General features: G+C 46.7%; 1 protein-coding gene across 2 annotated transcripts in view; it reads right to left on the bottom strand.

The window, feature by feature from the left end:
* The window catches only part of Trpm1 (transient receptor potential cation channel subfamily M member 1), a 95,816-nt gene that overhangs the window by 47,101 nt on the left and 35,585 nt on the right, over positions 1–13,130 (bottom strand). For both annotated transcript variants that reach the window (XM_050149125.1, XM_050149126.1), the window contains exons 3-10: positions 12,467–12,662; positions 9,640–9,853; positions 8,580–8,704; positions 7,240–7,411; positions 3,912–4,086; positions 3,379–3,502; positions 2,562–2,634; positions 1,694–1,794 (exon numbers count right to left, since the gene is read on the bottom strand). In XM_050149125.1, coding sequence (XP_050005082.1) covers positions 1,694–1,794; positions 2,562–2,634; positions 3,379–3,502; positions 3,912–4,086; positions 7,240–7,411; positions 8,580–8,704; positions 9,640–9,853; positions 12,467–12,662 — 1,180 coding nt within the window. The remainder of the gene's footprint in view (positions 1–1,693; positions 1,795–2,561; positions 2,635–3,378; positions 3,503–3,911; positions 4,087–7,239; positions 7,412–8,579; positions 8,705–9,639; positions 9,854–12,466; positions 12,663–13,130) is intronic.

Here is a 13,130-nt window from a genome sequence, read left to right as displayed (position 1 = left end):
AATAGTGGTAGCCTAGCGAAAGACCAGGGTGTTGGTGGCATTTGCTTCAGCCATGAGGAAAGTCGGGTGGATGACATAATTGGAATCTTACAAACCTTGACAGGGTTGTAACATGGTAGACTAAATCTAGCAAGGGAGAAAATAATAAGGAACAGAATCCCGACCCCACCTACCCCGCTCCAACCCTGCTGCCTTCTGCCTGGCCCTAGAAAGGCTACCACAGCCGCAGAGCTATGGGATGAGAGATCTGAGGAGCAGGTGGTGTGCATGACAGAGCCCTAGGGCATTTCTGCAGGTGGGTTAATAGGTGTGAAATGAGTGTGGTTCTGCGCCGGGGGACGGATGGAGCCAGCACAAGGCAGGTGATAGTCCCTTGTGCTGTGCAGATGAGATCACACTCAACACAGGATGTAACATTGTAGGTACCACATCCACAAACTTCAAATATGGGCTGAGCAATTATCGCTGGAAATAGTGTCTCTGACATTCCTTTGGGTTCCTTGTGTGACTTTCTAGCCTGTCACTGGTTTATGCTCTAATTTTTAGAGCAAAGAAGTTGCTTTGATTGAAGGAGTGTGACTTAAGGACACCTGAGTCACTTATCACACATACTAGGTGCACGTGGCCATTATGGTTGCATGCTTGTGCACATACACACAACTTGCCCTACATCACAACATCCACGATCATCCAACCACACACATATCGTGTCTTTTTCATATACATTTTCTCAGCCACAAACATACAAAATATCCTTCAATAAAACACACACACATACATGCCTACCAATCACACACATACACGTGCCTGCTTCCACACATGTCACAAACACATCATAGAGCACATACACCTGTGCTGTGCAGGTGAGGTCACATCCAACACAGGGTATTACATTGTGTTACACTATTCTACAGATGTGACAAAAGTTACACTTTCCATTTTCTCACACACATACACACACACACAACACAGATACATGCCATAAACCCACAGACATCACACATTAAACTACATCTTTTTATCACAGCCCATATATCATAATCCACATTTGCCACACATATGCTGTGCACAGACTTGATGCATACAGTACATTAAAGCATCCCACAGATACTAGTGCAAAGAATACAGCAATCCCATCACATACACATCACACGCAGAGTTCTCTAGCCCCCTCTCCCCTCCCCCCCGCCGAAGTTTTACAAAACAGCCTGAAACTCAGCGCCCTAGAAGAAAATGCTGCCGTTAATTTTGATGCTCTTCTTTCAAAGGATAAAAACCCTCTTTCACCAGCAATGATGAAAGGTTTGGTGGTTAGTTTCCTCAGGAAGACCCGCTCAGTGCGGAATCAGTGCTAAGAGCCCGCTTTTCTTTGGTTTCTTTGAAGTTAAACAGCAACATCTTCCAATAATCTCGTGGATTTCCCAGATCAGAACCCTGAGATCATCTCCTGAGATCCATGTCATGATCAAGGACACACTAACATGGCACCATGCCAAGTCACAATAAATATTCTAAACTGAAAACTGTTCCAACAGGCACAGAGGCCTTTAACCCCAGCACTTGGGAGGTAAGGGCGGGAGGATCAGGGGTTCAAGAACAATCTTGCTTACATAGCACATTCTTGCCCAGCCTGGACTACATGAGACCCTGTCTCCAGCAAAACAAAAACAACAGAGAAAAAAAAAAGTTTCACCGGCCAGTGCGGGCCAAAGACGAAGATCTGACTTCGTGCTATGTCAACTCGGTTCCAAGCCAGTGCCAAACTCAGCTGATCAGGAGCCGATGCGTTGGTTCCTGGGAAAGGAAGAAGTGAGTGTTCCTCACTTGTGTCTGGACCACCTGAGTTTGCCAGGTTCTGGGGAGGGAACTTGGGCTTCTCACTTCCCGGTGGGAGCTAGTTTGGAACTAAGCACCTATTATTTCTTTCTTGACCCCGAATGACCACCAAAGCTAAGACCTCTGCTTTTTGTTTTTTTTTTAGGTTTGCTGAGAAGAAGCCAGAGGCAACCTCATCCCAAGCCAATGGGGCGTGGTTTCCTGGAAGGGATGGAGGAGGAGCCAACTAATTCATTCTTTTCTCATCTAAAAAGGAGAGAACTCTGCCAAGCTGGGCCAAGGACCGTAAGTCCTGAAGCAGCACCCAGTGTAGCATCAAGTCTGTGGTGAATGTCCTCTTGTCCCTGTGGCCCCAGACTAGCTGAGAGGCAGGGAGGAAATATACCTCCCACAGAGACACCCCCGCCATATCATAAGCTCCTCATCAGAACCTGCCTTTAGAGGCAGGGTGCAGTGTTCAGAAACCAGACCCACTGGGACAGCTATGGGTAGGAACAGCTCTGATGGGTTGGTAACGTCCATGGGTCCCACAAAAAGCCCTCTTTAGAGTCCGGTCATTCCAGCATTTCATGCTCAGGTCACCCCAGGCAACCTGGCCGGCTCAGGGTTCTTTTTCTAAAAGTCCTTAGGAGGAGGGAAGCGAAGGAACATTCATTATTGGCAAAGCCCTTGCCAGGCAGCTCTGAAAAGACAAAAATCAGAATCACCCCTTCCCAGAGGCTCACCTTTCAGCAGGGCTGTTAAAATTGCCATCTCGACATCCTGCTGACCCTCAGAACCCATTCGAAACACGGTGACCTGGAAACGGGTGGATGGGGAAGAGATGGAGTCAAGGCAACAAGAGAAAGAAGGAGCTGTTGTGTTTTTTTTGTTTGTTTGTTTGTTTTGTTTTTGTTTTGTTTTGTTTAAAAAAAAAGCTGAACACAAGGACTGGTGCAGTGAAGCAGAAGGCTGGGTAGAAGCTCACAAAAGTTTTCAGTTTCCAGGAGTTTCCATGCTGCTCTTGCTGATGGGACCCTTGCCTGGATTAGGAGTTTATTATTTATCCCACCTGGGGCAGAGGGCGCTTACTCGGGATCTTCACTAAATAGCCAGCTGAGCTGCCGAACACACATCTAATCAGAAGGAATACGTTAACAGGGGATTTGCGAATTTAGATATGTTATCACAAGTGAAGGAGGAGGGCCAATGCCTCATCAATACAGTTGAAGGAAGGAAAGAGAAACGACACCCGCATTTGCAAAGGGAAGTGAATTTGACTTTATAACCACATCTAAAGGGCTCTCTTCCCAGGGACTTTAAGTCTGATTTATGGTTGGCGTCTCTGAGTTGGGAGACATGGTTGGTGTGACATCACCCCCTGTTTGCTAAGGTCTGGAAACACCTGGGACTACCTGTGGGCTTGTTCCCCCCACAGGTGCATACGGGAAGTCGCCTTTTGGGAAGGTCAGCTGAAGGGTGCAGAAGTCCATCAAACGGCGGAGGAAGACAAGGAAACAGCTCTCCCCGGAATGTGTTGGGAAAGAAACTGAAGACACTCACGAGTTCTTTCTTCTTCATACACTCCATGATAATTGCAAACAGCTGGTGCGACTGTGATTTGCTGTAATTAAATGTTTTTTGAATGGTGACGAGGAGCTGGTCCCGCAGGGACTCGTTTATGGTCCTGTTCAAAGGGATGGAGATAAAGAGGGAATCAGGGGAAGTAGGGCAACTTCCGAGTAAATGGGCCAACTTTGCCCACCCGAGTGTTTTTGATTTGCGATTGCTAATGGCCGAGATTTGCATCCAGGAGACAAAAAAGTCACCCTGGCCTAAAGGCAGCATTAAAAACTGGCCTCAGTTTAGCTCTTTGTGAGACTTATAAGGGGAAATGAAGGCGTGAGAGAGAGGGTTCCGAGAGGGGGGTTCAGGCAGGGATAGGAGCTCCCGGCAGCTCTCACACTGACCTTGGGGACTGGAGAGGAGGTCAAGAAAACTCCTTATGAGTTAGACATTTCTGGGATGCCTGAGCGGTTCAAGTCAGCCTAACAGAAAGCCATTAAGAGCTCGCCCGCATCCCATGCGGTTCCTACCCTCCTTCTTCACAGTATTTGTGTGCGAAGGACAAAATGTCAGAGGCACGTCCGCTGCCGTCGCAAACCACCACGGGGACAGGAGGGTCTTCTCTGAGGTACTCCAGCACAATAGAAACCACATTAGGGCCACCTTCCACCACAAGGCCCACGACAGGGACACCCTGGCCCAGCCCTGCAACACAACCACACTACTTTGGTCTTCAAGCCAGCATGGAACATCACCCACTTGTCTTAAATGCTGACACAGCAAAAAGTACAAGCTTCCTACCCCAGGGCTTTCCCTATGGCCCTAGTGTTGACCAACAGGCGGACTAAGTCAGGGAAGGGTGACTGTGTTCATTCCTGCATTCCAACTTCATATTATGGTCTCACTGTGAACTCCGGAACCTCAAAACTCTTGAGCTCCCCTACACTTCCATGTGACCTGTAAGGAACCTGACACAGGGACACCTGGGCGTGAGAGCTAAGAAGCATTGTTAAGAGCGCTCCTTTAATGCCCTGCCTGGGTGTGAAGTGCCTTGCTGGAGGTTGTCTTCTAAGGATTATCCAGTGTAAGGTGGGCAGGATAAGCTAGGGAGGAACTAGCTCAATCCAGGGCCTCTCCCATACTGGCATTACAATGCCAGGCTAGTGGTCAAAGCGCCATCTCACAGATGAGCCATTGTAAAAGAAACAGTACCTTACTTAACTCTTGAGGCGGAATGGATCTGAACTATAAGAACACATTTGCCTTTGGGACGTTGAAGAGGCAAACGTGTAGCAGTATGCTCTTGTTTACTGCCTCCAGAGCCAGGATAAGGCCATATGGGTTAAGCATCCCCAATCTAAACAGCTCAAGTCTGAAACCAACAGCATTGCAGGTATTATTTTTTTTAATTGGAGATGATTAGTGGTAAAGGTTACGTAAATATGACAAAATTTCATCAACTCTGATGTCTGAAGCGCTTCTGGCCCCAGTATATTTATTATCTTAGGGACAAAAGCATGGACCATTCTTAGCCCATTTCTAACGACTTATTTCCAGGATCTGCTTCTGCTTTAAAAGAAGTAAATTATTGGGCTCTTCAAGAACACAGTAGGAACAGATCCAGCAGGGTGGGCTCAAGGAAGCAGGAGGTGACAGGGGAAGTCTGGGAAGCTGACGTCATATTGGGAGAACAGTGGGAGTGGAGTCTTCATGACAAATTTGTCTCCCTCATAATGTCACCCCTGCCTGGCCAGGACATATTACATAGTTGCTCCTTGGCATCTACTGTGCATAAGTTCCGGAACATCATTCTACCCACCGCTGGACACCAAATTCAAGATGCTCAAGTCTCTTATATGCAATGGTGTGTTATCTACATCTACATTCTTCTGTGTGCTCCACACCACCTCTAGGGGACTTGAAATACCTGACATGACGTCATGGTGTGGAAGTAGTTATTATACTGTGTTGTTTAGGGACAATGACTAGGGGAAAAAAAACTGTACACATTAATTAAAGACTGAATTTCTCTCCTGAATGTTTTCCGTCTGTGGCCAGTGAAGCTCTGGATTTTAGACCCAGGGTCACTGTTTGCTGTCAGGTCTTGCTAGATTTCCAGAGTTGTGATCAAATATTACAAGTATCAAGTAAGGGCAATGTCCTTGACCTCACAGATCTCAAGAGCTTCAGCTAAAATTTGCCAGCACAGGTTATAAGAAACCTGGAGACTCTCAATGAGGGAATTCAGAGCCTCAGCTTCCCTCCTGCTAGGCCTTCCCCCCAGAGATACTTTCTCTTTAGGTCAACTTTGTTATCTCCTGCTGGAAGAGCTGCAGTAGAGTTGGTTTCAGCAAACAAGCATTGAAGGTATGTCATGGATAAGGAATAATGGCAAATGGATCAAAATGGCATCGCCTCTGTCTTTGTGATTCCCATCCAAACAGGCTTGGAAATTTATATCTCTAGGAGTGTGGTGACTTCATCTCCGGAAGCAGAGGAGAACTTGTTCTTGGCTCGGGCTCATGGAGCTCAATGCAGTAGAGGTGACTACTGAGCCCCCCTTTGCTGTCCTTGCCCCACTCAGAGGCCTAGGCAAAGGATGACAAAGGGAAGCCCACAAGTCACGGGTCCAGGTAGGACTTCCAAGTCAAAAAAAAACTTAAAGTGTAAAACAAATAAAACCAATTTATCCATCAGGATCTGATTCTTAAAACCACATTGCACTTGCTGTGGTGTGGCTATCTGCTCAAGATCAAGCCAGTCAGCATTTCAACGTGGGGGTAGGAAGGGGTTGACAACTTTTGTAAGACTGTGACCCCTGGTAGGTTCGCCATACTACAGTGGATGACCCTACACCCGTAAGTGCATGGTCAGCCCGATAGGACACAATGAATTATTTTTTAAAAAGAGGACATAAATTTGGGGTGGGGCGGTGGTAGGGAGACAAGGACAGATCTGGGAGAAGCAGGGGAGTGAACATAATAAAAATAAATTGAATGGAATTTTCAAGGAATTGATAGGAATATTTTTACATTGGTTCTTGAAAAATGCATAGCCTTTCATGGTGGCCACGCCAATCCTAACCACTTGAGTGATAGATATCACAGTACCGTACATTAGGGCCTTTTCCCAGCCTAGGTTGTCGTGCACAAAGATATTGCTGGTGATGTTAAGAATGAGACATTCTGTGAGATCTCTTCACAATTGTTCGGCAGAGTTTTTTGCGTGTGGGCACGTCCCAGGAGGTTATGCCAACGACCTTGTTCTAACAAGCTCTCTCATCCTTTCATGGGGCCAGGAGCCAGTTCTTTCTCTTTATCTTATCCTCAGATTTGCCCCAGCACTGAGTGTTCTTTCCTCAAAGCTGTGCCACATGGACCAGCGAGGATGGTGTCCATCAGGAACAGATGGCTCTGCGTCTGTCCAGGTCCAGGGACTTCCTCATTTGGCCATCTTAGCCCATGTGAGAGACCCAGTTCTACAGAGATATTTAATGGCCTACAATACTTATCTGTTCGTAGGATGAATCGTGCTAAGTCTTGGAGAACAAACTGTTTTCCTAATAAAACATTAAAGAAAATAATAGCTGTGACTATGGTAAACAGGAATGAAGGCAACATGATGGGCAGCATCATCACCATGACAACAGTGCAGGGGTACTTCTCAGATCAACCTGTGAACTTGGGCAAGGCTGCTATATGCAGGCAATGATGGTGGCTAGGGCAAAGGGTCTGAACGTGGTCCATGAGCCTGGCAAGAATCGAAACTCTAAACATCCTTGGGTAACGTCCTTCTCAGCCGGCATCCACCCTGGTGGAGCCAGGCCCCAGCTGACGTCCACCGCCTCCCAGGACTTACTAGTGTTGATCTTCTGCAGGGAGATGTGCTTTTCCAGCTGCCTTCGAAGCTTCACCTCAGCACCGTACTTGCCCAGAGTGCCATTGTCAGCCAGGATGAAGTGAGTGTGGGAATTGTTGAGCACAGAGAGCTTGCTCAAAGGGTTGGACATGGTCTGGTAGACTCTCGTGACCTGACAAGATGCATGATACCAATCAACGCTGCGGGACTTCCATATTGAGTCATAGGATACTCAAGCACTGTGCACACATACCACACGTACACTTAGCCTCGGTTCTCTGCTGTGCACTCTGGAGGCTGTTTTCACAATTAGTGTATTAAGACCGAAAGAAACTTGTTTGCTCTATCAGTGGTTCTCAACCTTTCTCACACAGCGACCCTTTAATACAGTTCCTCATGTTGTGCTGACCCCCAACTACAAAATTAGTTTTGTTGCTACTTCGCAACTGTAATTTTGCTACTGTTATGAATCGTAATGTAAACATCTGATATACAGGGTGTATTGTCATCGTTAGAAATTGATTGAAAGGAATAGCAGCCCACAGACTGAGATCCACTGCCTTAGATAATGGCAATCTGGTAATTGAACACTTATTTACTCCAGAGAATTGAGAACTGGCAGTAACACAAAACCCTGGCACACACTGATGTCTCTGTGTGTACCTCTATGTGTGTATGTGTGGTGTATATACATAAATGTGTGCGTGCGTGTGTGTGTATGTGTGTGTGTATGTGTGTGTGTGTGTGTGTGGTCTACCTAAGCATCTTCCTCAGTTGCTCTTCACCTTATTTTTTAAGACAAGGTCTCTCACTAAATGTGGAACTCACTGACTTGCTAGACTGGCTGATAACGAGGCCCTACGACTCTGACTTCATTTCCAGCCCTGGAATTACGGTCACATGCGATCACACCTGACTTTATATATGAATGTTGTGAATCCAAACGCCAGTCCTCATGCTTGTTCAGCAAGCACTATACCCACTCACTGAACTGTCTTTCTTTTTAATAGGTCAGCTATAAACAGCCTTAGATATTCTTCGAGGTTATAGACAACCTGCAGTATATATCCATATCACAGAACACCATTCAGAAGTGGGAAGGAGCATACGACAATCTGAGTTTCCTGAGAATTACAGAGGCTGGAAAAACCCAGCCCTCTAAGGTTGCTTACTGTGTGATACAATGTCCTGAAAGTAACAAAAACGCTATAGAGCTATGTAACATGTTAGTGGCTGTCAGGGTTAAAGAGGAAGTAAGAAGGGCATTTCTTATTTAAAATGATCTCAAAACACAGACTTCAAGTTTTAAAAACCCGTCAATGTCTTCAGAGAAAACTTACATCTTTGCCAACCAGGTCTTCCTTGTTCTCCACCATGCCCCACGGAGCGATTCCTATTGCACAGAGCCGGCCTCTAGACTTGGAGGAATGGTCTTTCAAGGCATCCCCCACATGGCTGACGACCCCTGTAAGCAACCACAGGCCACGTTTCAGGCCCAAACCTCAGGGGTACCTGCTCTGAGCCCCCATAATCCCCTGGATCAGCGGTGGGACCTGTTTCCTTCACGAAGAGAAAACATCCCATGAGTCTGTGCTCATCATAACCAATGATCCTGTGTTAACTTCTGGAAAATAAGAGCAGCACCCACGGCTGCCGGGTAAGAGCTTCCTCCACAGATGTCTATGCCCACAGCCGGAAGTCACTGGGATCTCGTTGATAGTGCTTGGGTATCTACTGCTAACAGCAAGAGACAGACCACTAGGCATGTTCCTTCACTCATATATGCCCCAAGGCCTATTGGCTTGTGGAAAAGAACATTTGTTCATGGCTATGCTTAAGCAATGGCTAGGCTGGATGACTCAGATGTTCCCGACCATCTCTGTTATTCCCACCGAACTTTGGACCTCAAATGTCCCCCCCTCCAAAGTCCCATATTAGATGCTTGGTGACCAGCTGGGCACCATTGGGAGGTGGTGAGACTATAAGAGAGAGGACCCAGCATGTGGTTTGTGAGTCACGGGGGTGTGCCCTTGAAGAGTTGTCCACCTCTCTTCGTTTTGCTTCACTGCACACTCCCGCCACGAGGTACTGCCACAGGTCCAAAGGCATGGGGCCAATTGGCTGTAAGCTGGAACCTAACACTGCGAGCCAGAATAAACCTTTTCCCTTTAGAAGCTGATTGCCTCAGGTGCCTGTTCGGTGATGCAAAGTCTCCTAACAAAATTATGTTTATACTCTTTAAAGAAATCAGTAGCAATAACAGGACAGCCCTGCTGAATTACAGTTGGGAACCAGGATTTCATGTGTCCAGTCTCCTGGCTGTTCTCACTAGGAGGCCCTCTGCAACCTCAGCTGAGTTTCAGATGTGCCGATTCCCAGAGAGGGCAGGACCCCTCTTACCAGTGCTCACACCCCCGGTGAAGATCCAGGCCCCAGTGGTCATGGCGGCCTTGATCAGGCCTTTCCCGAACACCTGCTTCAGCTTGGGCTGCATCTGAAAGCTCTGGAGGCCTCCGTGCACGGATATCAAAAGCTTGGGGAGCTCCAGCTGCCAATCTTTCACCATGAGATGGAGCAAGGAATCTGGCTTGGTGTCATAGGAAACGCGGATGTACTGCAAAAGAAGGAATAGTGCTCACCTCCTGATCTTGGTTTTGTTTGTCTTGTCAGAGGGAGCAGGGCTACCACACATGTCCAAGGAAAAGCTCCCTCAGGGCCTCGAGGCCCTCTGCATTAACCTGCAGCCAAGTGACTAGAGAGAACTTAGGGAAAGATGGTCAGTTTAGCAGCGGAAAACACAAGACACCAGTGCCACGATCCAAATGTTGCTGTTACCATGACAACCACATGCGAAAACTCGATCCCAGTGCAGTAGTGGTAAGAGGTAGATAAGGGACGGTGCTCCAGAGGCCCATGGGAGTTTACTCATTCATCCTGTATATGAACATATAGCAAGAAGGTGTCCTTTATTAAGTAGGGGGCGAAATTCGATGAACTGGGACCTTGACTGTAGGTTTCTTAGCCTCTAAAGCACACACAGTACATTTCTGTTTATAAAGTCCCTCATCTGACTTATGCAGGAGAGGTTGTGGGGTAAAGGGAACACTCCTGCATTGCTGGTGGGAGTGCAAGCTGCTACAGCTCCTTTGGATGTCAGCGTGGTGATTTCTCAGAAAATTAGGAAACAACCTTCCTTAAGACCCAGCAATACCACTTTGGGATATATATCCAAAGGATGCTCAATTGGGTCATGAGGACATGTGCTCAACTATGTTCACAGCAGTGTTGTTTCTCATAGCCAGAAGCTGGAAACAACCTAAATGCCCCTCTACCAAAGAATAGATAAGGAAAATGTGGTACATTGACACAATGGAGTACTATACATCAGAAAAAAATGACATCTTGAAATTTGCAGGCAAATAGATGGAGCTAGAAAACATTACTTTTAGTGAGGTAACCCAGACCCAGAAAGACAATTATCATATGTAGTCACTCATAAGTGGCTTTTAAACATAAGGCAAAGAAAACTAGCCTACAAATCACAATCCCAGAGAACCTAAACAACAATGTGGACTCTAAGGAAGACATACATGGATCTAATCTACATGGGAAGTAGAAAAAGCCAAGATCTCTTGAGTAAATAGAGAGCATGGGGACTTTGGGATAGGGTTGAAGGGGAAGCAAGAGGAAGGGAAGGGAGCAGAGAAAAATGTGGAGCTCAATGAAAATCAATAGAAAATATAAAATAAAATGGCAATTAATAATAAAAAAAGTCCCCCATTTAAAGTGTTGTAGTGTCCATCTACCAGACGAATGTGAATTTCTGAATGGTTTATAATGAATATTTTAAGTGACTTAGCACAGTATCTTTACATCACACAAGAGCTGGTATCAATCTGTGCTAAAGATTCTGTCTTCTTCTGTCAGACATTCAAACATATTTCAATGTCTCGTACTTTGTTTGCAAACTTAACCTTGAAAGAATTGGTTCACAGTGGTCCAGGAAGTTGAGAATGCTATCATCGAATGCATAGGGAAGGGTCATGGGTCCACATCTGGACTAGTTTCTTCTCCTCAGGGTGAAAAAGACGTCAGTGGTCAGGGGCCATGATTCCTCTGTGTTGTTATTTTGTGTCCATTCTAATACGTAGGGTGCTAGCCCAGAAAATCTTGTGTTGTAGTATTTGGAACATAACTGAATTTTATTTATTATTATATACATTATTTATTTACATTATTATTCTAATGTTGGACCAAATGAGATGAAATTGCAAAAAGAGTATTAAGAGTCAGCAGCATGGGGTTCTGGGCTGGCACCTCCCCTCACTTCAGGACACATCGGAAAGGGAGCTAGCTTTCCCTACCGACAGCAGTGAGGGACTGTTCCCCTCCTCTTGCTGTCTGAGAAGGCACAGGGAAGCTGAGCTCAGAGGAGAATGTTTGCAGAGGCTCAGCATGCACCACGCAGGCTGCCAGTTCCCCTGCTATTGGGACTGTTGTTTAAAGAACTTTTCATCACTAGGGATGCTGGTGGGGTTTTTTGTTGTTGTTATTTTGTTTGTTTGTTTGTTGTTAGCTCAGCACAAGCCAGAGGCAGGGTCATCTGGAAAGAGGGAACCTCAACTGAGAGAGCACTTTTTTTTTTTTTAAATCAGACTGGCCTGTAGGCAAGTTTGTGGGGCATTTTCTTGATTAATAATTGATGTGGGAAGGTCCAGATCACTGTGAGTGATGCCACCCCTGGGCAAGGTGGCCCTGGGGTGTATAAGAAAGCAGACTAAGCAAGCCATGAGGAGAAAGCCAGTAAGCAGCATTCCTCCGAGGCCATGGCTTCAGCTCCTGCCACCAGGTTCCTGTCCTGAGTTCTTTCGATGTTACCTAGAAACAGAAGTAGAAATAAATCCCTTTCTCCTCGTTTCTTTTGGTCACAGGGTTTATCATAGCACTAGAAAGCAAAAAAGGGCACCAGGAATGCGGCAATGGAGACTGAGTGCAAGGTTGGGCTAGGGTGTGTCTTGTGGTTTAGAGCTTGGGGTGGATTCATGGAGGCTGCGTGTTCTCTACAGTGATCTAAAATCCATCCACACAGATCTACAGCGTGGACTTGCGGCAATGTGCCTATGAAGGTTCAGCTTTAAGTCGGAGGAAGACCCAGGTCTCTGCATCCAGGAAACAGGCACTGGGGAAGGCTGGGTCCTTGTGCACAGAGCCCCATCACCCCTCTTACCATGGCTTTATTGTAGTAGCCCCCACCCTGGAACTCCAGACTCCCATAGGAGTCTGTTGGGTAGCTCTGGGTGTGTTTGCCGACGGACCATTTCCCGGGCTGAGTGTCCACCTGCTTGCTCTCCTCCCCTGTTGTGCTGGGAGCCCCGCTCGGCAGTGGAGGGATGTGTTGGTTGATGAGCTGCCCACAGCAACACCTGGAAGAAGAGCAAGTCAGACTGTTCAGCAACATTCCCCCTCCCCTCCCATCAGTGAGTATAAACCAGCCTGCACGGATGAGCTGGGTCTAACCAGGGCCACAAGAATCTTAGTCATCGGCTTCATGAGGGACAGAAGCGATCCCGGCCATTTCTGTGCCCAAAAAGCGACACCTCACTTCTCATATTCCAGGCTGTTTACAACACATTGGATGGCCGTCCTTTCTCACTGAGTAAGAGGTTCTCTTTCTGCTGTTTTGAGGACATTAACAGGCGGGGAGCCCTCTGAACACTGCTGAGCAGTTTGTGGTAAAGTACAACCATAGCCTTGGAGTAGATAAGTGACCTTCTGAAACTCTACGGTGCTACAGGGTTCTTCTAGTTTTTAGTTAAACCTTTCTGTCTGCCCAAGTAGCACTGAAGGCTGAGTTGTCCTGTCCTGAGCAGCCATGGGCTTTGAAGATCTTG

Source organism: Alexandromys fortis, unplaced genomic scaffold (assembly GCF_014885135.2).
Source record: "Alexandromys fortis isolate MF-2015 unplaced genomic scaffold, M_Fortis_MF-2015_v1.1 scaffold_67, whole genome shotgun sequence".
Taxonomy (NCBI): domain Eukaryota; kingdom Metazoa; phylum Chordata; class Mammalia; order Rodentia; family Cricetidae; genus Alexandromys; species Alexandromys fortis.
Note: the sequence above shows the minus strand (reverse complement) of the source record. Positions and strands in the feature narration are given on the sequence as shown.